Source organism: Canis lupus, chromosome 9 (genome assembly GCF_048164855.1).
Source record: "Canis lupus baileyi chromosome 9, mCanLup2.hap1, whole genome shotgun sequence".
NCBI lineage: Eukaryota > Metazoa > Chordata > Mammalia > Carnivora > Canidae > Canis > Canis lupus.
The window spans coordinates 28,155,653-28,182,787 of NC_132846.1; the positions used below are offsets into that span (position 1 = coordinate 28,155,653).

The 27,135-nt window shown below is 33.0% G+C and overlaps 1 protein-coding gene and 1 long non-coding RNA gene across 6 annotated transcripts in view; one reads left to right on the forward strand and one right to left on the reverse strand.

The window, feature by feature from the left end:
• The window catches only part of SOS2 (SOS Ras/Rho guanine nucleotide exchange factor 2), an 80,337-nt gene that overhangs the window by 27,717 nt on the left and 25,485 nt on the right, over nucleotides 1-27,135 (reverse strand). For 2 of the 3 annotated variants that reach the window (XR_012036572.1, XM_072838494.1), the window contains exons 5-12: nucleotides 26,207-26,410; nucleotides 23,261-23,404; nucleotides 20,080-20,190; nucleotides 16,304-16,402; nucleotides 6,432-6,559; nucleotides 5,310-5,965; nucleotides 4,836-4,917; nucleotides 3,562-3,684 (exon numbers count right to left, since the gene is read on the reverse strand). Coding sequence is in view for 2 of the 3 variants with exons in the window: in XM_072838494.1 (XP_072694595.1) it covers nucleotides 3,562-3,684; nucleotides 4,836-4,917; nucleotides 5,310-5,965; nucleotides 6,432-6,559; nucleotides 16,304-16,402; nucleotides 20,080-20,190; nucleotides 23,261-23,404; nucleotides 26,207-26,410 (1,547 nt within the window). In the remaining variant the exon portion in view is untranslated. The remainder of the gene's footprint in view (nucleotides 1-3,561; nucleotides 3,685-4,835; nucleotides 4,918-5,309; nucleotides 5,966-6,431; nucleotides 6,560-16,303; nucleotides 16,403-20,079; nucleotides 20,191-23,260; nucleotides 23,405-26,206; nucleotides 26,411-27,135) is intronic. The other variant, XM_072838495.1, reaches the window with a different exon arrangement.
• The window catches only part of LOC140639936 (uncharacterized), a 103,281-nt gene that overhangs the window by 17,956 nt on the left and 58,190 nt on the right, over nucleotides 1-27,135 (forward strand). For 2 of the 3 annotated variants that reach the window (XR_012036590.1, XR_012036591.1), the window contains exon 3: nucleotides 19,496-19,563. This is a non-coding gene — a long non-coding RNA (uncharacterized lncRNA). Of the gene's footprint in view, nucleotides 1-19,495; nucleotides 19,564-19,710; nucleotides 21,159-27,135 lie in introns of those variants that run through there. The other variant, XR_012036589.1, reaches the window with a different exon arrangement.

The following is a 27,135-nucleotide window of genomic DNA, read 5'->3' on the forward strand; positions in this document are numbered from 1 at the left end:
AGGCTGAAGATTTTAACAAATTCTTCACAAAATAAGTATGAATAGCCAGTAAGAGACTATAAAAACTTCCTAACATCATTAGTCATAATAAAAAATACAAATTACAACAACATAGAGATACCACTATACCCCCACCAGTTTAGCTAAAGTATAAAGACTGATATCACAACATGTTGGTGAGGATATGAAACAACTGGAACTCTGATTCATTGGTGGTGAAAGTGTAATATAGTACAACTACTTTGGAAAAAAGATTTGACAGTTTATTTTAAAACCAAAAATACAAATACTCAAAAAACTCAGTCATGTGAAAAAGGCATTTGAAAATATACATTCACAAAAGACTTGTAAAATAAAGCTCATAGCAGCTTTATTCATAGTAATAAAAAACTGAAAAGAACCCAGATGCCCTTCAGTGGGGAAAAAAAAGGTGGTATATTCATATTGCTACCTTAGGAATAAAATAGAACAAACAACTGATATAAGCAAAAACATGCTCAGAAGCATGATAAGTGGGACGCCTACGTGGCTTAGTGGTTGAGCGTCTGCCTTTGACTCAACTTGGGATCCCTAGGGTCCTGGAATTGAATCCCACATCAGGCCTACTTCTTCCTCTGCCTCTCTGTGTCTCTCATGAATAAATAAAAAAATAAAATCTTAAAAGAAAAAAAAAGCATGATGAGTGAAAAAAGTCAGACACAAAAGGGTATATGAAAGAATCCATTTACATTAAGTTCTAAAACAGGTAAAACTAATCTATGGAGGAAGATGAGTACTGCTTTGGGCAATGAGGACAAAAACTGATTAGAATGGGCATGAGGAAACTTTCTGAGGTGATAGTAACATTTTATATCTTGAAAGGAGTTTAAATTATAGAGATGTGTGCATTTGTTAAAATTCAAAGCACACAGTGTTTTACTATGTACATATTTTAAGACAAAAGAATAAATACTGTGCTGTTAATGATATCCAAATTGAAGTATTTAAGGAGAAGTGCACTTTGAAATACATCCCTAAAATTAGACAATTAATGGACCAACAGAAGAATAATAAAAGAATATATATGTAATAAAATAAATAGAGTAAAATGTTAACGGTCGATATAGGCGGTCTACTGTAAAATCCTCCCGAATTTGCTTTAGGTTAAAGATTTCATAATACAATGTTAGAAAATGTTAAAATCATTATAAAAATTACTATCATTGCTAAAAATCTTTCAATGCTTACAAGACTGCTTTAACAACTTTAAGTCCATCTTCAATTCCACCTCATTCCATATAGTTAATCTCATCTATTACTTGCAACACAATGTCTTCATTTCTGTTGAGTCAATTTCCTTACCAAATTCCTCTGCACGCTATTCTTATTTCTGCTTTCTTGCCTTTGCTCATACTATTTCTCATGATCTTGAATACGTATAGTCACTTTCTGCCCACCTAAGTCCTATATACCCTTTACGGACACTCTCGTATTTCACCTCTTCCAAGATGCTTTCTCTAATTATTATAGCTTAATCTTAGCTATTCCTGAAATTTTACAGGGATGTATTTTTTTAAGCCACTTAAACATTTAAGGTAGAATAATACACAACTGTTTCATGTATCCCTTTTCCACAATATAATCATAATATCATGGTGGTAAAGATGATATTTCATGTTATTTCTATACTGAGAACACAACAAGTGCTTAGAAATAAATAAAGAACATAGATGACTAAGAGTTTAAGATTATATTCTGCCCCATATAGCAACTTTATAAATTTGTGCCTTATGTCAAGAGGTAATGAATTTGTGGGGCACCTGGGTATCTCAGCTGGTTAAGTATTGTACTCTTGATTTCAGCTCAGGTCATGATCTCAGGGTTACTGGAATGAGCCCTGGATTGGGCTCCCCAGTCAGCATGGAGTCTGTTTATCTCCGCACCTTCCCCCTTGTGCATGTGCTCTCTAATAAATAAATAAATCTTTTTAAAAAAAGTTTAATCTGGGTGTAGGGGAGTATAAATGCATTGTAGCTAGTACAAAAAAAATTACTTCTGGGATTCCCTGGGTGGCTCAGTGGTTTAGCGCCTGCCTTTGGCCCAGATTGTGATCCTGGAGTCTTGGGATCGAGTCCCACATTGGGCTCCCTGCATGGAGTCTCTGCCTCTCTCTCTGTGTCTCTCATGAATAAATAAATAAAATCTTTAAAAAAATTATTCCATTATTGTTGATGGGTAAATAAGATTTTTTTTATTAAAAAAATTTTTTTAAATATCATCTTCTTATACAAAGAAAGACATGTTAAAAGTTTTGGCTGGGAAACATATCATTAATATGACAGAACTCTATCATTCCACTAAAAACTGCATTTATTTGTGGCAATTATCCTGGAAAATAAATAACATATTCAGTTCCAAAGTTGCAATTTATTAATCAAGGTACCTTCATATTTAGATGAAATATGAAAGAAAAAATATTAGATCATGTACAATTAGGGACTATAAAGAAGGCTAATGAAAGGAGCCTCCAATTTTCAATGCCCCGTGGTAAGAAAAAAAACCACTGACTTAGAGGAAGTCAGAAAGATTATGGCTTTGAATCCTGTTCTGCTAATCACTCTGTGATGACCTATCTCAAATTACATTATCTTGCTAAGTTTCAATTTCCTCATATATAAAGTAGTAATTGTACTGTCAGTATGAGATAAAAACAATAAAAGCACTTAGGCATTCCTAACAACTAGCAGCTGTTATTATCAAATACAATTTTAGGAATTACTGATTTTTTAGATGAATTAATAATTTTTGTGGGAGAACAGTGGGGAAAGAGCTAAAAATGCCATAAATATTATAAACTAAAAAAGTCCAGGATTACTAGATGATCACAAAGGGGGGAGGGACAAGGTTGACAGTAGGCACATGCATATGAAATTTACAATTTTTACTTAATAGGTATCCTGGTCAATAAGCATAATATATCACATGCCAGAGGTATCTGATGCAAATAACACGGTATATTTTATTTTACTTTTTTAAAGATTTTATTTATTTATTTGAGAGAGAGAGAGAGAGAGAGCGCGCGCACAAAGCAGACACCTCACTGAGCAGGGAGCTCGATGCAGGGCTTGATTCCAGGACTCTGAGATCATGACCTGAGCCGAGGGAGACATTTAACCGACTGAACCAGCCAGGCGCCCCTAACACAGTATATTTTAATAATTAAATTTCTTCAGGAATTTAAGGGTAGCTTCCCATAGAACTTTGGAAGTTAGGGGCACCTGGGTGGCTCAGTGGTTGAACGTTTGCATTTGGCTCAGGTCATGATCTCAGGGTCCTGGGATTGAGTCTCACATCAGGCTCCCTGTGGGAAGCCTGCTGCTCCCTCTGCATATGTCTCTGCCTCTCTCTCTCTGTGTCTCTCATGAATAAATAAAATCTTAAAAAAAAAAAAAAAAAGAACTTTGGAAGTTTAACTATTATGAAGTATAACAATACCTATATCTGAATTAAGAGGTAATAACTTATGAGTTAACTATATTTCAAAAACTGAATGGTCATAAAAATATAACATTCAGGCCAAACCTAAGTTGTACTGGTTGGACATATTCCTTGCGAAACCTTTTAAGGTCTGCACTGATTGGCTGTTCGCCTTTCTCTACAGCCAATTTATCTGCTTCAGTAGGTTCCGGCTCTGGGATTTCAAATCTAAGAAGAAAAGAAGGAAAGTGAGAGAAACTTTTTGTTGTTCATACACAAATGAAAAGGATTTCAAATATAACAAAAAAAATTATATTAAGCAACCATCTTTCCTACCACTTATGTGAAAGTACAATTACTGATAAACTTCCCTTTAAAGTGTTACTTATATAGGAAATTGCCTTCTATCTATACAGTAGGAAGATTCAATATTCTTACTTTTATGAAAAATTGTTTAATAACTAGCACTGAGCAATATAGAAAAGGTCAATGGAAAAGACCTATAGAAAAAAAAAATCTGTTTTCTAAAAATCCCTAATATTTATTTTCTTAAAATGAAAATAAACTTCTTTAAATGAATATAAATGAATTTTAAACAATAAAGGACATAAAGTGGATAAGTTAATAATCAAAGCTTAAAAAAAAAATGAAACCTTGCCCAATTATAGGAAAAATAGCTAAAATATAAGTCTAAGAAGTATGCTTCCCTTATTTTGGACATGGAAATACAACTAAGTAGATCTTCATAGCACATTACAGTAATTCAGTCTGGTGAACTTTAATTCATAATACAACATAATGATACAGGTCAAGATAAAATTCTGGTATTAAGTTTTTAAATGTGAACCAAAAATTACTTTGGAGCCCAGATGCTATCTAAAAAAGAAAAATTCAAAACTTAATTTTTAAAAACTAATCATAATAAAAGGAACTGTTAATTTTTTTAGGTATAATAATGAGATTGTGATTGTGTTTTTAATAAGAATACTTATCTTTTGGAAATACAAATGAAAATATTTACAGATGAAATATGTTGTCTAGGATTTACTTCAAAATAGTCCCAGGGTTAGGGTGTTGAAGACAGTGGGGAAACAGCTGAAACATGGATTGATAATTACTGAAGTTGGATGATGGTTTACTATACTCTTCTATGTTTTGAAAGTTTCCTTAATAAAAAGTCTGTTTAAAAGTGACAAGTAAAAAAGTCTCTTTTAAGGAAATAGTTTTATTGAAGAGAACAGTAATACTATTAATTTAATGCCAAGTAAATTATGTTCAAAAACTAGTTGAGTACATACTAGTACCCACCACTTTGCAAGGAACAAAATAGTTAACTTTTTATGAAACGTTAATGTAAGTAAAGTAAATATTTTTCTTACCGTTCAATCAGTAAGCTTAGCAATTCCTGTGGTTTACAAAATGAACGGTATGTAGTAAGAAAAGTACGAACAAAATTGGGATCTGAAAAGAGAGTATAAAACAAGTTGTATGTTCAATTTATTCAGTTTCTTTAATTCAAAGTAGCATATTTTGGAGGCCTTCCTTCCTTTTTCTCTTTATTCTGGTTCCTCCCACCAGAGCGTTCCCGTCAATCATTGTATTACTTGATTAAAGCGGATTGTTTTCTGATTCAAGATTCATACAATTTTTAATGAATATTTACTAATTAATGAAGTCAACAATATTATAGTGACATTTAATTACTTATTTATTCCTTTTGATTCTACAGAATTCTTTTTGTATTTCAGAGGCAATCCATTTTTTCTGTGCCTCAAGCATTTTTGAATAACCCTGAGAAGGTTTTTAGATTCTCAGCCCTAGGTAAGTAAGCACTTGGAATGAGTTTCACATACCTGCATACATATGATATGTTAATCTTTCAATTAATTTCACCACAGTTCCTCCTTTAATAATGGGAATTCCACTTCTACTTTGCAAGTTGTCTTCAAAAACAATGTTTTCCTCAGAGTCTTTTACCACAAAACGATATACTTCAGGACTTGGTAATCTCAATGGTTGCTCATTTTCTTCTTTCAATAACACTGAATCTAGCATTCGATCTAGTGTACTACGATAGTGAAGAGAAATAAGTGCGGCCATCCAATTATTTTTCTCTTCAGCCGATTTAGCAGCAAATATTATGCTGTTTTCATCTTTGGATATCAACTCAAAAGCGTGTTTGCACTCACAAGTATCTTCTTTATCACATATCTGTGTCTTCCTCATGATAAATTTTTCTTTTAATCTGTATTCTGCATTACTGTAACCTGGAAGGCGTGACTGGCTATGATTGGGCTTACAGCTAATCATTAAGCCATCAAAGAGAAAAATATGTCGTTCATGTTTAGCACCAATTCGTGTCAATGGACCTTCCATAATGAATTCATTACAACACTGTCCAATATCTTTGCCTTCCCACCCATCTATGTTTTTCTGAATTTCATTCATTTTTTTAATAGCTAGATGCTTGCTTCTTAATTGACGATTATAAAAAGGGCAAACAGGATCCCTAAAAAAAAAAAAAGATAAATTTAGCTTTTTCAATGACTGAGCAACCCAAATTTCTTTAAGTGTAAACCACCTCAAATCAAGTGAGAAAATATTAAATAACCAAACACTAGATTTTGCACATAGCATTTACTATCTTCTACTAACTTTGCCACAACTGATACATGTGTCAATTTCATTATTGTGAAAGAGAAGTACTAGAGAAACTCTGCATTTCATTCCAAATGCCATACTAACTAAAATTACAAAGAATCCTAAATTTCTTATATAACATGTACAAAACTATTAGTTATATCTTTTAAAATTTTATTAAATATATCTTAACAATAAGACAGTGCCAATTTTCTGCAACTAAGAGACCAAAAGAAAAATGTAAAACAAAAGTATAACTCTGAAGAATGCAAGTATAACTACAATAATAAATGAAGTATGCAGAAACATTCATATTTTCAACAGTTTGGAATTACCCAGGTCGGCGTCTAGGTGAATACTGCTTATAAATTCGGTCCATGCTACCCTGGAGATTCATAAGAGCTGTAATAGCTTGGTTCAAACATTCTCTGTCTTCCTGCTCTTCACTACATGCTTTCAATTGCTAAGAAAAACAAACAAAAATTAAACCTGTATTGTTCAATTCTTTTCCTTTTTTGTAGTTAGAGGAAACAGCAACAACTATTATAAACTCAAAATTTAAATATACTTAATAAAACCAGCAATAATTTTATTTAATTATGTATATCTGATCTTTCAAAACCAACTCTCTTTCTACATACGTAAATATAATACAAATATAGATCACTACTGCCAGAACAATAAAGAAAAAAAGCAACTGTGAAAACCATTTGGACATTTTCCAGATATATAGAAATAGTTTAAAATAGCAAAACATGAAGCTTACAAGTTGCTTTTGTTAGTAACTATAAGATAAACACAGAAATTATTTCATATTCTCTAATGATTAAGTTCTTAAGTTTCAGAAATGCCTAAAAGCCTCCATATCTGTTATACAATATAACCAAGTATGCTAACTTTAGCACCCAATCCATTATAAACTTTTCTGCAAATAGCATCTGTGAAATTCAGCTGATATTTTTTACAACATAAAATTCAACCATTGTAGTAAATAACAAGAAACCATGAAAGTTAATGTTCTCTCATCAGCTCTTAGAAATAAGGCTTATAAATTACATTATTAATTCTAACAACTCTGGTTTTACTGGATTTATCCAAAGGTTTCTCTTGTATCTTACTCTCAACGTGAAAGAAAATTTACCTTATAATAAGTAATTTAGATTGGATGATGCTCCAATGTTTCAATTTGTTAGAAGTTAACAGTGGAGCATCACAGAGATATTACATACAGATTACATAGATACAATATAAATACATTCATGCAAGAATATGGAAAACCTACAACCACTTATTTCTGAAAATTTTTTACCTTCTGAAAATTGTTAAAAACTTAAATTTCATGATTTTAAACTACCTTACTAGAAATTTTGTGATAAAATTTTCTTATATTCCAAGAACAGTCTGAAAACCATTCAGCAATGATTCCCTTTCCTCAGCAAGTAATTGAATAAATACTGTTTGAGTTCTAGCTCCATTACCTTTTTTTAATAAAAGATTTTATTTATTCATGAGAGACGGGGGGAGGGGAGGAGGAGGGGGAGAGAGAGAGAGAGAGAGAGAGAGGCAGAGACATATGCATAGGGAGAAGCAGACTCCATGCAGGAAGCCTGATGCAGGCGGGACTCGATCCCAGGACTCCAGGATTATGCCCTGGGCAGAAGGCAAGCGCTAAACTACTGAGCCACCCAGCGATCCCCCGCTCCATTGCCTTTTTTAAAAAATTATTTTTTAGTAATCTGTACACACAACATGGAGCTCAATCCCACAACCCTGAGATCAAGAGTAGCATGTTTTTCTAACTGAACATAAGGTCTTACAGGTCCATTATCTTTCATTTATATGTCCTAGAAATTATTTTCTAGACTACAGAGCACCTGATATTTTTTGATATACATGCAGAAGTCTTGCTATCAAAAGATCAGCAATATAAACAATTAAGGTGACTCTCATTAGAAATAAAACCTTAATCTATAGATTAAGAAATAAAAGGATGAAAGGAAAAGAGGCAAAATACCAAAAGAAGTTTGGAAAAGGATCAGTGGTCATTCTGCCTTCAAATTACTAGCAAAATCATTTCTTTTGCTAAAGATTTCTTACAGAAAGATTCTTCTCAGCTCTATTCTACAATATTCCTTACAAACATGGATACTGATGATATAAAATGCTTAATTATAGGTTTTTTCTTACTAGTTTTGTTGATCCAAATTTCAAATTATCTCTAGTAAGATCCTCTCATCTATCAAAATGAGGACTTTTTTTTTTCTTTTCTTTTTGAGAGCAAGCGAGAGGGCATGCAGGGAGCCAGGGTGGGAGGGAGAGGGAGACAAAGAATCTTTTAAACAGGCTCCATGTCCAGCATGGAGCCTGACACAAAGCTTAATCTCACAACCCTGAGATCATGACCTGAGCTAATATCGAGAGTCGGATACTTAACCGACTGAGCCACCCAGGCTGCTCTCTGATAGGTGCTTTTTTATTTAGTTATATGAGGATACTAAATTTCTATGGTCTACTTGGTCTTAAGGCTGCTCAAACTCTTACATATAAATGGCCATGTTATTCCCAAATATCCATGTAAAGGCTGTCAAGGAGTGGGGGGAAAAAAGGATATTTAAAGGATATTTCAGGATATTTAAAACAAGATTTCCTAGTAATAGAAGTATATAAAGCAGTGGTTCTGCCATAATCTTAGCCCACTAATTTGCTAAATGTTTCCTGAATTTTAATAAACACCAGATAAATAAATATTCAAGCTAATTGTCTACAGACACTTAAAATAATGTATTCAAAGCATCTTATATTAACATAGAAATTACCATACTGAACTACTTGCAAATAAGTCATGCTCTTTCATATCCCTATGGCTTTCTACATATCTGCCTCTGGTTCTCTTTCTACCCAATGAATTAGCCTCTATGATAACTCAAATGCATCCTCTCTATAAAACTCTTCCCTTTTCTCTCCCTTCCCTTTTTCTTTTGAACTAATATCAAATTTTTACAAAAGCTATGAAAATACAAATAATTTCTGCATACCACTAGTCACCAATTTTTAACATTTTGCTACATATGCTTCATTATTCTGTGAGTGTATGTGTACCATTTTTTCTCCTGAGCTATTTGAAAGTAAAGACTTTCGGTATTCTCAGTCTTTGCTGAGGAAGGATAACAACTGCTAAATAGTTTTGAGATTGTTTTTGGAATATGAGGAAAACTCAAGTGATATACAAATTACTCTCAAAGAGATAGTATAATTTCCCTTCACTCCTTTAGTACGTCAGTAGTGTGGTCTTAGAACAAAGATACTCTTTAATGGTATAGGGATCAACTTGAAGAGATTTAACATTTATGAAGCTCTATTGTCATCTAATTTTGTGCATATCCAATTTTGTCAAATGTCCCAATAATGTCCTTTAGAGTAGTTTTCTCTCCAATACAGGATACAGACATGTTTTTATTGGCTCTCTTTTTTCCAGTTTTATTAAGATATAATTAACTGACATATAGCAGTACATAAATTTACAGTGCACAATATAATGATCTGATTTACATATGTTGTGATTTTCTTTTAATCTACAATAGTTCCTCAGCATTTGTCTTTCATTGCTCCCAAACGTAAATAACATACACACCAGAATAGCAGGATAAATCCCTATATACCCAATACCCATATTAATTTTTTTCTTACTTCCTTTGACAGAGTTACTCTTGCCTCAATGATTCCATTGTACTACTTCTTAGACACTCACTACACGTATTTGTTGAATTATTTAATATGCATCTTCTCCTCTAAGCCATGAACTCTTTATAGTCTGGTATAGGTTTTATTCATTTTTAGTATAGTAAAATGTAAAACCTGCACATGGTAGGTACCTAAAGGTAATTAGAATGAATGATGGTTGTATAAATATTCACAACTTTGTTAAGTGTTTAAACAAGTAACAATAAACATTTATAGAGTTTTTACTCTGTGCATGTTCTTGTATGCATTACCCTATTAAATCTTAGTTACAACTCTATAAAATAGGTACTATTATTAGATGAAGAAACCAAGGCACAGAGAGGTTAGGTAATTTACCCAAGATGAACAGCAGAATCTGTATTCAAACCCAGAAATTCTAACTCCACAGTCCATATGTTTTGCCACACACTACACTGCCTCTCTACCATGAAACCAGGTAATTAAGCAAAATACTGGTCTATGCCTAAATCTGGTGACCATGAGTAGAAGGGGACCCCTTCAATGTTCAAATACACTGGATAATTAAGCAGTTTAAGAAATAAAATGAAGTTGGTGTGCTTCAGGAAAGAGGTCAGAGAATAAATGCCCTTTCAATATACACCTAAATAAGCAATAAAGTGGAAGTGATCTTGCAATAGGTGTAGTACCTTATGAACTTGACTGAAGAATATATTCCTTGCTTACCTGATAATCATTCTCCTTATCTGTCTATAAGTATATCCTGCCCAAGATTTTATACTTCGTGTAAGTTTTTTCTTAACTCTGCAAGACTTCTTGAAATACTTACCATGCTTCTCTTGAATTGCTATAAAATGCTGTATCTACTGTGGATGTCTGTGTGCCTAAAGGTAAATTATAATAAATTATAAATTTGTTTCTAATTCATTACTATGGTAGTAGAGTCTGGATGTGAAATAACACATGTGCTTAAATAAAGCTCTCTCTACATTTTCATAAAAATAGCATTTTAGTAATTTGGTGGCAAATTCATCTCATTAAAACCTATCACTTTTCTTTATGTGCCACTAAAAAAAATGCATTATTATTCCTCAGGACATCCTTGAATGATTGTCAGCCCTGAAAGAGTATTTATTATGTAACAAAATACTTCTTATAGTCTTTTTCAATAGCCAGAACATTAATTTCAATAGGGACTATGACAACCTTTTAAAAAAAGATTTATTTATTTGAGAGAGAGCAGGGGGAGGGGGAGAGACAGAATCCCAAGGAGACTCCCCACTGAGCATGAAGTCTAATGCCAGCCTCAAGCCCACGGCCCATGAGATCATGACCTGAGCTTAACCTTAAGAATCAAGCTCTCAGGGCATAAGGTGCCTCATTGGTTGAGCGTCTGCCTTTGGCTTGGGTAGTGATCCCGGGGTCCTGGAACTGAGTCCTGCATTTGGCTCCCTGGAGAGAGCCTGCTTCTCCGCATATGTCTGTGCCTCTCTCTCTCACGAAAAAATAAATAAAATCTTAAAAAAAAAAAAAAATCAAGCTCTTAACGTTATAATACACTCATAGGAACAAAACAGTGACAAAGCAAATGTTACATAATCTCAATTAGTGAATCCAGGTGTAGGCAGCACACTACACTATTTTAATAACTTTTCTCTATGGTTCTCAAAGTAAAAGGTAAAAGTATTACATAAAGAAACTCAACTGTCTCATATTGAAATACTGGCTTATCCTTTCCAATGAACCTCTTTAGAATTATTAATAGGTTTTCCTGTTAGGCTTTAAATTAAGAAGGATTAGGTTCTTTTGAGAAGACAATTTTTATTCTATTCATGACTAAATTTCCAAGGAATGACCAGAGTTAAAGAATATTACTTGAGAAGTGCCTGGGTAGCTCTGACAGTTAAGCAACAGACTCTCAGTTTCAGCACAAGTCATGATCTCAGAGTCCTGGGACTGAGCCTGTGTCGGGCTCCACATTCAGTGGGCATTCTGCTTGAGATTCTTTCCCTCAGCACTTCCCACCACACACTGTCTCAAATAAATAAATAAATCTTAAAAAAAAAAGAGTTACTAGGCCTTGAATATGTCAATTCTCAACTGAGAGACCAGATATATTCTTATCAACAGAAGGATAAATATAGAATATGGTGGAATTTAAATGTAATAAGTATATTATAAAGTCACTTATGAATCAGGAAATGAATTGATTTTTTCTTGTTCCTCTTATATAAGGATTAAATATACATTAAGAAAAAAATCTATAATTTATCTGAGGAAGAAACACAAAATGAAAGTACTTTGTGATCAGCCTCAGAAGGATTAAATTTGAGGAATGCTTGGTGGTACAGTCGATTGAGGACCCAACTCTTAGTCGTGATCTCGCAGTAGTGGGATCAAGTCCCTTAGCTGGGCTCTGAGCACTTAGCGTGGAGTCTTTTTGAGTTTCTCTTTCCCTCTGCCCCATCCCCCTTGTTCACTTTCATTCTCTCTCTAAACTAAACAAATAAATCTTTTAAAAAGGGATAAATTTGAAAAAAACAAAAAATATATTACCCATAAGATGAACTTTAAAGTATTGCTATGAATAACAATTCAACAATGTACTATAAAATAATTTCAAGCAAACTGCATGTAATATGCTATAATTTTTCATTATGTAGTAATTTTTCTACCTTGTTTATCATAAATTCTGGTTCTGGGAAATAAAACTTGAATAATATTTAAATGCTGTGTCCACAACTAAATCCTTCTTGGTATATGACTGAACAAATACTTCAGATTAAAATAGGCTTAAACCTGCTCCAGGATTGTACTTTCTATTCCCTAAGGAATGTGGCAGCCTTAAATTACATTGGTCCAGCCTTCTTTCTTACGGTTCTTATCCAAAGTAAGCTTAACATGAAATGAAATTTCTTTTGGGTGAGTACTTGAGCCAAAGAATATCACAAAAAGGCAATCTACAGAAATGGAAGAAAATATTTACAACTGATATATATGAAAATATATTAATACCCAGAATATATAAAATGATAAAACCTCACAAACAACCCCCCAACATAGCAAAGGACTTAAATAGATATTTTCCCCAGGAACTTACAAAATGATTAACAAGCACATGAAAAGATGCTCACCATCACTAATCATTAGAGAAATACAAAACAAAACCACAATGAAATCTAACTTTACATCCAGCAGGATGGCTACTTTCAAAAACCAAAAATACATAAAATAACAAGTGTTGATGAGGATATAGAGAAACTGGAATGCTTGTGCATTGTTGGTGGAGATGTCAATGGTGTAGTGCTATGGAAAAAAGTACAGTGTTTCCTCAAAAAATTAAAAATAGAATTACCATTTGATTCAGCAATTCCTGGGTACATATCCAAAAGAATTGAAAGCAGGTTCTCAAGGAGATATTTGTATACCCATATTCATAGCAGCATTATTTACAGCAGTCAAAAAGTAGAAGCAACCCAAATTGTTTAGTCACATTGCATGCATAACAATATATTTAACACTACTGAACAGTATACTTAAAACAGTTAAGATGTTAAGTTTCATGTTATATATATTTTACAACTACAAATTAATATTTTAAAAAACCAATAGTATCACAGTCAGAACTAATTTAAGAGTAAAAAGTAGTTTCTCATCTTCCCATGTGATAATCCATTTAGTTTGTGTCTAGAATTAGTCCTTATTTCAGTATTTTTCAAACTGCAATGATGTCATAATCCATTAGAGGATCACAATTACTTTTTAAAAGAAAGAAATGGAATAGAATAAACAGTGGACATTGTATGAAATGGTAAGTAGCATTTCATGAAAGTTTTTATTCTGTGTATGTGCATATATACATATATATATGATGTTAAATGCATTTCTTACTATGAGTTATTCCCACTGTATAACATAAAGACTGAGTCCCATAGTACAATAAATGCTAATAACTGGACCACATTTTAGAATATTTAGGCTCTTCTGATCCCACTAATTGAATTGCATGCTTACCGAGAACCAGTTGTATATGTTCCCAAATATGTTTATGCAAGTTGGGCTTATATTGTAATTATGTAATTTAATTACTCATTATAGAAGTCAAAGAAATAGGAGTACAAAAAAAGATATTTATAGGGGTGCCTAGGTGGCTCAACTGGTTAAGCGACTGACTCGATTTCAGCTCAGGTCATGATCTCAGGGTCGTGAAACTGAGCCCTGCATGGGGGTCTACCCTTAGGTGTGGAGTCTGTTTGAGATTCTTTCTCCCCCCTCCCTCTGCCTCGGTCCCTGCTCATGCTCTCTTCTTAAACAAGATTAAAAAAAAAAAAAAGATATTTATATGAAAACTCAAGTAATTTTAAAGGCAAGCTCCATTAAAAAGGTATAAGGAAGATACTATAAAAGATTTGGAAAAATTATAAAAACCTAGGTTTCTGCACTCAAATGGTTTTACAAACATCTTTACATTCATGTATCACCTAAAAAGAAATGGGAAACAGAAATCACAGAAGACAATTTTTGTGATGTAAGCAAGAAAGATTCATGTTCAAAGAAAAGATTTTACCCTAAGTCAACAGATTAGCACATAAATACATAAAAATGTCGATCTATAGGGGCTTTGTGTTTATTAAAATAAAGTGTATATTTTTTAATGATTATTTTTTAAGATTTATGTATTTTAGAGAGAACATGTGCATGTGAGGTGAGCAAGGGTCAGAAGGAAAAGGAGAGGGATTTCTTAAGCAGACTCTCCACTTAGTGCAGAGCCTGGAGTTCAATCCCATGACCCTGATATCATGATGTGAGCCAAAATCAAGAGTGGTCCCTTAACCGACTGAGCCACCCAGTCACCTTGATTCTTTATTTTATTTTTTAAAAAGATTTTATTTCTTTAAGAAAGAGAGACAGAGTGTGAGCATTAATCAGAGGGTAAGGAAGAGGGAGAGGGAGAGGGAGAAGCAGGCTTCCTGCTCAGTGCAGGGAGCTTGACAGGGGGCTCAATCCCAGGATGTTGGGATCACAACCAGAGCCAAAGGCAGAGGCTTAATCAACTGAGCCACCCAGGTGCCTCATGATTCTTTAATTAGCTGACCAACTACTAGTCCCAATTATGATTAAGAGGACACAGAGTCCAGTATTTAATTGGTGGCGAAGTAGCTAAGGCCTCAGGATGAGTTAGGCTATCATAGTTAATGTCTTGATCTTAGATGCAGACATAGTAGTTTTAAGATCAACACTGAAGATTTTAAAACCAATCATCCAGACAGGGATAAAAATAAGCTTCAATTATAAAGTCAAACCAGGATTTTTAAATGTTGGCATAGATTTGAAGGCAATTATAAGACTAATAATAGGACTTACAATTAGACATCATCCTCAAAATTTTAGAAATCCTAACATACATCTGGGACAGCCAATGTATTATTCATATGAAGCCTACAATCATTTTTATGAGTTCTTTATGGATCCTTTAGTCTCCATAGATATTCAGAATCCAGTTGTTCACCTATTTGTGCTCAAAAGCTAGTGAGCTTCAGCGTCACACATTATGGGTAATAAGGCTTCAAAAAAATTATTGATAGCTATTCATTAGAAATCACCAAATGAATTCCTTACCTGCGTGCCTACAATATACAGAATTATCCTAACTTTAATATTATTACTAAAGAGTTAGATGAAAAAAGTCTGAACGAGTTGTCTAAAACCAACAACTTGGTATCCTAAAGGAGAGGTACAAAATAGGTGGAAAGATGCCTAGCTTCTAAAAACCAATTTTAAAAGTTGTAGAAGAACGTTTTACTGAGCAAGATATTTTGAAATTATGGGGCATCCAGATGCCTCAGTCAGTTAAGCATCCAATTCTTGATTTCTGCTCAGATCATGATTACAGAGTTGTGAGACCAAGCACTAAGTCAGACTCCACACTCGGCATAGAATCTGCTTGTCCCTCTTCCTCTGCTCTTCCTCTCGCTTGCACTTGTGCTCTTTCTCTCAAAGAAAATCTTTACTAAATAAGTAAGTAAGTATAAAGGGTTCAAGTTTTACCATAATATTTTGTTACATGTTGCTTGGGTCCTCGCTAAGAGAGGAAGAATACTATGCTGCATTGTTTAAAAAAAAAAAAAAGTCAGACTTAAAAGTGCTTTTCTTAATAAGTTAAAACAAGATGGAAATCTAGACCACTGCTATGCATAACAGTTATTAACTACTTACATAAAGAGTTAAAACAGTGTTGCCTCCAAAAATTAAAGAAAAAAGTAAACTCTATATTAATACTTTGAAATTCTACATTATGAAATGACAGATAAAGACATACTTTTCTCTATCTACTACTCTGAAATAATATGAAGAAAATACAGGCTTTTTTCCATGGAAAAGAAGGTAGACATTTGAATTACTTTATATTTATGAATAAAAAGCATTAAAAATAATATGACCAGATCAAAAACTAGTTCTTAAGTCTCATAAATCCAAGTACTTTTGGCTCAGGAAGCCTTCACCTTACCTTTAATAATTCAAAATAGTGCCAACAATGATAAACAGGCACTAGCATAAGGCGTGGAAGGACATAACGAACTGCCTCTTTAAAACCATCAGCAATGGACTGCAAAGCAAAAAGATGTAACTGTATATCACTGGTATCAAGAATATATAATAACAATGCCTAACAGAATAACTTAAAAATACATGATACAGACTTAACCAAAACTATAATGGAAAGCATGTTCTACATGAAAATTAAAGTGCCATAAAATGAAGGGCTTTTTCCTCCTTTAAGTTATTTGATAGGTATATACATTTCATTACTTCTTTTATACAGCCAAAATAACTTTCACAGTAGTCCTATACAACTTTTCCTCAAATGTTTTGGCTTCCCCATATCCTAAAAGAATTTTGAAAGCTATGTAACCTCTTGTATATTTTTACATCATCATTTGAAATGTTTTAAGTTTAAATAGTTATGAAGGATGTATTTTGGGGGATGCTGTATATTGTAGATGTAATTTAAATATGTTTCACCAAACAATGATTAAACTTCAGATCTAGCTTATTTATGAAAAATGCCTGTCATAATTACATTGACAAAGCCAATTTTCACTGTCAAAATAGAGAGCTAGATCAGACAACTTCCACAGAAAGTCTAACTTCATTCTTAAACTCAAGTATACACATTAATGTCATAGCCTAAAGTATAGGAAGCATCTGGAAGAATCTATAACTGCTTCTAACATTGTACCCCCAGGTATGAGAACTTCACAAACCTACCCTCTCCTTCATTCCAATGTCCAATGAATGATGAGGTACTTTAAAAAAAAAAATTTACTCTTGTAACAATGATCTCACTTAATCCTTTGTTTCTCAAGACATAGATTTAGATATGATATGACATTTTAGCTACTAAGTTTTTATTTTTAACATAGTTACCCCACATCCTGCTTTTAAAAACTCTTTTGCTTTGCACTCAATGAACTCTCTCCTTCAAGAGCAAGTTTTTTGTTCCCCCTGGTTGGGACCCTATAGGTTTTTATACCTTGGATTAATGCATAATGGGAAATTCAATATGGCAAGGCATAATGTGTAAGAGAAGTTGGAAAAGAGAATGCAAAAACAAACACAAGGTAGAAAGCAGGCTAGAAACTGATTTCCTTAAAGAGCTGTCTGTGCCCTTATATGACCTGGAAAACCTTTGTGTGATATCTAGGGGTAGTTACATCCCAGTTTTCAAAACTAATCATCTATAGAATAAATGATTTTCTAGAATGTGTAAGAGATTTAAAAGTCATTCATATTGATTTTAAATGCCATTAACATTGACTTATTTAAACTAGTATTTCTCATCAGATAAATAGACACAACAGTAATATATAAGGAAGGGTTGTCATAGGATATTTCTTAAAAGTGAGGATTCTTTTAAGAATGGCAAACACTCACATAATCCTTATAAATTGTTAACTGAAGTTAAATTATAATTTGTTCAATGGGGGCACCTGGGTGACTCAGTTGGTTAAGTGTCTACCTTCAGCTTGGGTCATGATCCTGGAGTCCTGGGATTGAACCCCACATCAGCCTCTCGGCTCAGCAGGCTGTCTGCTTCTCCCTTTCCTGGTGCCCCTCCCCATCCCCACTCATGCTCTCTTTCTCTCTCAAATAAATAAATAAAATCTAAAAAAAAAGTTGTTCAATGGACTTGTTTCCATATGTCCAGTCATTTTCCTGAAGATTAATTTCTTTCATCATTTGATTAAAGATAGTGATGCGAATCCCTCTAGATATATTTTTGCATATTTTACATATAATACTTTAACTGGAACCAAGATAAAACTTTAAAATTAAGTCTACAAAGATCATTTATATTGTTAATTGGCACTGAAATGGCTATTAAAGTGTATTCTAAAATGCTAATGAGATGTGTATTTACAGTGTAAGAACTATAAATAAAACAAGTGAATGTTTGAGTATTTTAATATATGCTAAATGTGCTTAGTGTATTCTCATTTGATATTCACAAAAACTATAATCATCATCATTTCACAAATGAGCAAACTAAGTCTCTAAGGTTAAGTGACTTGCTCTGAAAAACATAATTACTGATTGGCCTGAAGCCAGAAGTTCTCACTCCAAAGCTCATTCTCAAAGTGTGCTATGTATCTTCTAAAGAAGTTTGTTTTTTTAATGAAGCATTATCTTCTTCACCTCACACTAAATGGATATTTTTAAAGTTAATATAGTACAAACGAGTTTGGCATGAAAAGGGTTTTTATCTAAGTCTTTAAATTTCACTAAATGCCTGGAACAATAGTTAAATAATTAGGTCCTACACATTCAAATCCCATATTAAGAATTTCTAATAAAATAGTAATCAAATAAGAAATGTTAGTGCTTTTAATGATTATGTGAAGATCTTATAGATACATTGTCCTATTTAATCAGGATTTACTTTATGGTTTATATGAATATATAAGATTTAGCTTAAGAAAATTATTCCTTCATTGATGTAAATTTTGAAAATTAGGTATAATTTTTATTCCAAGTTGACAAGTTATTGAGTAGAGTAGAAGACAATAATGGGAATTCACAGTAAAGAAGGCAGAAAGAAGACGGTAAGTTCAGCTTTGAACATGTTACACTTAAAAAAAAAAAAAAAAAAAGAACATGTTACACTTGAAATGCTTGTGGGATATTCAAGTGAATTAGTTCAAGGGGCAGCTAGTTATATGAAAGTATATATACACACACAGTGCTCATAAGAGAGTTAAGGCATGAAAATACAAACAGGAAGTCACCAGCATATATGCAATAGCTAAAGCAGAATGTATGGATAAAGTTATCCAAGGAGAGTACAGAGGGGCAGAAAAGCAGGGGCTGATAATAGAAATTGGAGAAGACCTGCAATTAAGGAGACAAAGAAGAAACTAAAGAAGATGAAAATTAGGAGAAAGTACCATGAGAGCTAAAAGGACAAGCAGGGCATGAACAAATACCACAGGCATTAATATGAAATCGAAATATCCACTGGACTCGGCAGTTAAGTTTATTTGCAGGGGCAGTTTTTAATGTTATATCCTGATCAGAACACAGAAGGTTGCAGTTTGATAAAGAATGGTAGAAAGTAATATGAAGATAACTGGCTAAAAAATGGAAAAAATGAAAGGGGGAAACAGAGTGAAGAAAGTTTTTATTTATTTGCTTGTGTTAGGACAATCAAGACCATGTTCCTTTGCTATGGGAGAAAAGCCAGTTGAGATGCAGGAAGTTTCCACAGCAGTAAGTAGTTAAGGATAAATGCCAACATAACTTTTGGGTGTTAATGTAATTTTGTCTCTCCACTTTCTTTCATTTCATTTAACTGTATTACTGAACTAACTAACCTGCATAGTCCCCATTAATATATTTATCTCTTTTAAATTCCAGGCCTGGTAGAGAAGTCAATATGGATAGTAAATGAGGATATTCTCCACTCTTTATGATTTCTGTTCTAGCTCCTGAAATAGCTCTGCATATTGATCTCTATATCCCAGATCTAGAACGTGCCAGATTCTTTTAGCCAATTAGTATGTGCAATAATATTCTATAAAAGATTTCTACATTAAGGAATGACTGAAAGAACTCAAAAAAACAGAAGATAATCTAATACAAGCTTCAATGAACAGATTTTGAAGGACTGGAAAATTATTTCATCATGTGCTTTATGAAAGGATTCTAGAATTTACAATTCTAGATAAGATGGTGAGATATTTTAGTTGCTTTATTAAAAAAAAGGAACATTCAATTTGAGTTTACCTGAAAGTGTAGAGCCACTGCAGGTCTGGCCATCAGCTTACTGAAATGTTCATTAAATTTTGGAGAAAGAATGTCCTGTGATAATGTTTCATAAGGATCAAATGCTTGCTCCTATTTTTTTTAAAAAAAGGAGAATATGTTAGGTTTAAAAGAACATATTTTCTACTAATATGGCAGATTACTTAATGGCAGATTTTTATTCAACTCCTCAACTAATTTCACAACTTTTTGTTCTCTACTTTCAGAAGGCAAACAATAAGTAGGAAATTTTTTAAAGTGTAAGTAATGACCTTCAGTGATAGATGACAAGGTCTTAAGGTTTTAAAATAGGTCACTGAATTTGTGGTCATAAGTTATCAAATTACTAAAATGCTTATGCACATTTACTCCCAGTAAATGAAGAGTATTTATTAGTAAAACAAGGTTGGAATTTGAAATTTCAACCTAGGTAAGCCTAGGTTGAAACGAGTTTACACTTAAGGTAATTTCAAAGGAAGCAAAATCTGGTACCACTGTTTTATCCACTCTACACTTTTCAAAATTAGAAAAAGCAAAGATTAATAAACATAAAATGATAATACAGAAATTTCCCATATTTCATAAATGTTTATATTTAAATAAATTCCTATTATTTGACAATAATCAATACCCCCAATGTTTAGTTACAACTAAGGGACTTGTTTCATCTTCATATTTTAAAAATACATTGTTTTTCAGAAAATAACAAGTATTGGTGAAGAAATAGAGAAACTGAAATCCTCATCTACTGCCAGTGGGAATATAAAATGGTGTAGCCCTATGGAAAACAGTTTGGCAGCTAAACAAAAAATTGCCCCATGACCCAGCAATTCTACCACTGTATATATACCCCAAAGAATTGAAAACAGAGAGACTCAAGCAGATATTTGTATGCTAGTGTTCACTGCAGCATTATTCACAATAGCCATGTGTCCATCCACCAAATAAATGGATAAGCAAAATGTGATATAGATATATATACAATGGAATATTATTCAGCCACGGAAATGGATGGAGTTCTGATACATACTATGATGTATGAACCCTGAAAACATGTTAAGTAAAATAAGCAAAAACAAGAGAATACTGTTATGATTCCACTTATATCGAGTACCTAGAACCAGCAAATTCATATATAAAGAAAGTAGATTAGAAGTTACCAGGTGTTAGGGAGAGGGAAGAATAGGGAGTTAATACTTAATGAGTGCAGAGTTTCTATTTGGGGTGATAAAAAAGTTTTGGAAAAAAATAGCAGTAATGGTCATATAACATTGTGAATTTAATTAATGCCACTGAATTATAAACTTAAAAATGGTTAAAATGGCAAATCTTACAAAATGTGTAATATATATTTTATCACAGTAAAAAACAAAATAAAAATTAGAAAACACATTGTTTTTGAACCATGATATCTTTAAAAGAACAGGAAACAACTAGGTTACAGATTAATACACTAAGATACAAAAACTTGCTGATAAGAATCAAGGCTGAATATTTTGCTTAGGTATCAGTAACTGTATACTGATACTATACTTCTATACTATCATTTTCATTGTCTCTAAAATGGATGTAATAAAAGTGATCTATATTTTTTAAAAATATAAGCAAAGATTATAAAACTAGGAAATCTTTTACATGAAAACTGAAGAAAGTACTTTTAAGAGTCTGTTTTCCAAAAGCAATAAAAAATGGCCAATGATTATAATACAAAGATGTTCAATATGATTAGTTTAAAAAATAAAAGCTTTTTTTTTCTCATTAGACTGGCAAAAATGAATAGAATAACACCTTGAGTTAGTGAAAGGGTGGGGAAAAAGAGCAGCATATATTAGCGTTTATCTAGAAGTAAATATGGCAAAATGTTTCAAAGTTCTAAAAATTTCCTCATCTTTAAGACTACAATGCCACTTCTAGGAATATATTCTAAAATAATTATTAGACTATGAAGACAGAAGAAATATATTTGTTGCAATATTATTTACAATAACGAAAAATGGAAACAACCTACATGTTTATTAACAGTAAGGAGTTAAAATATGTTATGATGTCTCTATATAACATGGACTAATTTAGACTTCAAAAACTGTTGAAGGAGGGGCAGAAGTGGATGAAATAGGTGAAGGGATTAGAGGTACAAACTTGTAGTGAGTAAATTACATGAAAAGCACAACATAGGGAATATAATCAATAATACTGTAACAATGTCGTATGGTGACAGAAGGTAACTACACATATGGCAGTGAACACTGAATTGTTGGATTTCCATGTTACACACCTGAAACTAATATAACACTGTATGGTCAACTAAACTTCAATATATTAAAAAAGTTGTGTGGAGGTCTATTTATTAACATGAAGAATTCTCATGATATGTTGAGAACAGGAGAAAATAGTCTGTTTTGGTAAACAAACAGGTTTATATCTATAAGTAGAAAAATATATTTAAGGATTAAATAATATATGTTGTAAGGATAAGTTATCTCTGGTTGTTGCAAAATTGAGTGATTTTCATTTTATTTATATTTGCCTCTATCTTTCTGAATATTTTTACAACGAGTTATATTACTTTTACAATCACTTAAAAGACAAAATAGGGACTGCTAGGTGGCTCAACGGTTTGGTGCCTGCCTTTGGCCCAGGGTGTGATCCCAGAGTCCCGGGATCGAGTCCCGCATCAGGTTCCCTGCATGGAGCCTGCTTCTTCCTCTGCCTGTGTCTTTGCCTCTCTCGCTCTCTGTGTCTATCATGAATAAATAAATAAAATCTTTTTTAAAAAATGACAAAATGATTTTCACTTTGCGGAAAAAAAATTAAAATATAACCTTTTCAATTTTTGGAAATTAAGACAAAAATCTACAAAAGTTAAACAGCTAATGGTCAGTAAAATTTATTTTCTTTCATCTTAATGTGCGTGCATTAAAAAAAATCCTAAATGCTACTACTCAATCAACTTTCACTATAAATATTATCATAAATACACCATAAAGTAAGTGTCATTAAAAATATAGACAATGTAATTTTAGTTTGCTACTGGTTAAACCTTAAGTATTGTTTTATAGCAGTCAGCAATGTCCTCTAATTTTCACAAAGAGTATCTTACTAAATTTCTTAATACACCATTTAGGACTTTAATGAGAATTACAAAGTAGCTTTGTAAACTTACCTCTGCCAAATCTTCAAAACAGCTGCCAGCTAAGGGATGAGGACTGCTTTCATCAGTCATTTCCACTGTGTCTTCAATCAAACCTAGAAGTTTCACAGTCAATTCGTGTATATCTGAAATGTTACTGAAAATTCTGTCAATATCCTGAAAAAAAAAAGAAAAGAAAGGTTAAGACGTGAGGTTGAAGTTTAAAAAATGCTAAATATATTTTTAAAAAGGCTAAATATAGGGACGCCTGGGTGGCTCAGTGGTTGAGCATCTGCCTTTGGCTCAGGGCGTGATCGCAGAGAGTCCCGAGATTGAGTCCCATATCCGGCTTCATGCATGGAGCCTGCTTCTCCCTCTGCTTATGTATCTCTCTCTCTCTCTGACTAAATTAAATAAAATTTTTAAAATGCTAAATATAACTAATGTAAGTGCTAAGGGTATATTTTCATCCAATTACATACTATTACATTCCAAGACATATAATATATTCTACAACAAAGCAAAAGTCCATCATGAATACAGAAGTGAAATTTAAAAAACCTCTTGGATTACAAACAGTAAATTTACTCAGAAATAAGACTGTAGATAGTTTTGTTCAGTAATTCTAAAATCTCATATTGTGGATAAATCTAAGCAACTCCTTACATAGAGAATCCTGGCATTTGAGTATTTTAAAATTAGCTAAGAAGCTACAAATCTTGATCAAGGTCTTATAGAGTTGGTTAATAACAAAAGCTGAGTTCAAAATCTGACTCCTCCAGATACAATCCAGTTTCACAATTTGTGGCCTTTCTCCTGAATTTGAGGAGGAATTAAGACTTCATTCAAGCTTCCATGTGTGAATTAAATCTGGATTAAGAAATGTTAAATCCTCTGGACACAGATAGACCATATGACTGATGATGCTGGTTATGGCCAACTTTCATTCATTTTTCCATCTTCATAATAGAAACATCACAGGCTGTGGAACCTGGTAGATATAAGCATGTACCTTGGCCCCACACCTGTTAGATAAATGACTCTGGATTAGGTCACTTATTAGGTCTTAGACACTATTATAACATGTTATTTCATAATAGCCTTATTAGATAGGTACTGTCATCATCCTCATTTTTACAAATGAGGAAACTAGCTCAGAGCAGTTAAGTAATTTGCTCAAGGTCACACAGCTGGTACACCAATATCTACCTTCATAAGGTTCTTAGCAGGATTAAATGAGGTGACTTCTACAAACTGTTCCTGGCATATATTAGGCCCTCCACAAATGTGAGCTTTTTGAAGACAAAGGGGTAGAGTCTAAAAGAATAAATGAAGATTAGTTTTAAATGACTCATTCCTTTATCAAATATTTGCTGAGTACTATGCTCTGATCTTAGATGGTCTCTATCTCAAAATTCATAGTCTTTTGAGACTAAAAAATACACTAAATATAGCGAATCCATATCTAAATGCTAAAAAAAGTTTACAAAGGTACAATAGAGGGACAGCCCCGGTGGTGCAGCGGTTTGGCGCCACCTGCAGCCTGGGGTGTGATCCTGGGGACCCGGGATCAAGTCCCACGTCGGGCTTCCTGTAGGGAGCCTGCTTCTCCCTCTGCCTGTGTCTCTGCCTCTCTCTCTGTGTCTCTATGAATAAATAAACAAAATCTTAAAAAAAAAAGGTACAATAGATACAAAGAAAGAAAAAAAAGGAATTCTCTCTTTCTCTTGACCGTTAGTCTCATAATAGAAATTTTCTATCAAATCAGCACTAATTCAATGAAAAGAGATCCCATAAAAATTAATTCCTGAGGAATGAAAACTAATGGGACAAAGAAAAGGCAAAGAAGACAAAATCAGCTACCAACATCTGTTAGGTTTTTATTCTTAGAATTCTCTTAGACTGTGGTATAAAAGAACTCAAGTTCAAGTTCAACCTCTATAACTAACTTACCAAGTCATAACCATTTTGTGTCAATTTCCTCACCAGTAAGGTAGAGATGATAATATCTGCCTTACCTATCTCAGAGGAGTGCTATAAGGGTGACATAAAATAGGCAGTACTTTGAAAATGACAAAATGCTGATTACTTAAAGCAGTGTGTCTAGTGGGAGTTGCTATAAAACATTAAGCTAGACATATATACAAAAAAAAAAAAAAAAAGGATAGAAGCCTACTAAAAAACCTTACATTATCACCGAAATTCATGCTTTTGGAAAAGAATCAAAGAGGCTAAATCACTTCCTAATCTTAAACACTCAGCCAGCTGTGTCTGCACATTCACTCATGTAATAGTTATTTGAGGGAGGAAGTCAGGAGGTAGAAAAATGGCTGAGTATTTAAAGTGAAGGGCAGACACACAGACATCTAAGAAAAAATAAATCATGGGATAAAGAAGGAAAGACAAACTTTTTTTAAAGACAATATTTGTATAGCTGGACTCCTTAAGTTGACTTTAGAAGCTGCAGAGGTTAAGAAAAAGAAGGACAAGGTTCCCATCCTATTCCCACCACTCCTAATCCATTTTCCAATAGAGCAGCTCCGCCTTTGTTTACATGGCACTCTGCATGAATTTTTTTCTCAAAAAGTTCCACTGTTAAAACTTTAAACTAGTGCCTTAAAGTACTTACCAAAAGTACTTAATGAGTGCATTAAGTCTTTCTTTTCTGGACCATACATCTTTTTCTTTTTCACTATGTTCAAACGAATGACTATAAACCTCAGATCCTGCACAGCTGAAAGATTTCATTCCAGAGTAGGCCTCCTTTCTAATCACGGCAGCTGTGTGCAATTGTGTTTGACTTTCACCGTCACTACCCTTAACATAGTATAACAATTCACATATTTTAAAAATTATAAACATTACATAATAGAATATTTTTGTTTTACATACTCTTAAAGCATAAAAAGTTACTATTTATGATTTTAAACTCCTATTTAACTTTTGGGGTACAGAATTTCAAACCAAAAAGGTACTTACAGAAGGTTTAAACAGATTTCTGTCCGAAAGAAAGGCTTCTCGAAACACTTTTATGATCATATTTAGTTCCCGTAGATATTGCCTTTCTTCTGCAATTTCAGTTCTGACAAGGTCATAGTAGTTTAATTCACCTGAAGAACTAGGTTCATCTTCACAAAGACAAACCAAACCTATGTCATCCTGATCAAACATGTCCATCAAAACCTGAGAAATATAAATCAATAAAGTAGAAATTTATTTTCTGAACTTTTATAAAATGGTCTCAAGGTACTTAGAATTAAAACATTATTAAACAATGAGAGTTGTGTGCATTACAAGCTAATTTATATAATTGAAATAAGAGAAATATGAAAGGTTGGAGGAAAAAAATGTTCAAATAAAACTAGATATGCAAACATAAATAAATATGGAAATAAAATAAACCTAATAGTGAAATATATGTGTGTGTATACATATATATGTGTGTATATACATACACACACACATAAACACACATATATAATAGCAAAAAAGAGCATACCTTTGAAGGACAACAATCTGAGCCAAAATCCCGGTTCAACCATTACTCACCTGTGATTACAGACAAGTTATTTATTCTTTTGAAAGCAGATTCCTTCTATGTAAAATGTAACTGATGAAAAAATTCAATGAGGTAATGTACATAAAATGCATACTACTATGTCTGGCAAATAGTAGGCATTCAAAATGGTATTAGTCCCTTGTCCTAGTGTAAGGAAAGGTGTATGCACTTGGGAGAAAAATATAAGGACACTATTGTAAAAGCACATGATAGAGCATAGTGTGATGTTTTTCTACTGCATATTTACTATACCAGCAAGTGCTGTTAAGCAGTTAAAGAAGGCGCTTAGACCATTGCAGGAAGAGAGGACTGTTAGGAGATTGGCTACAGGGACGCCTGGGTGGCTCAG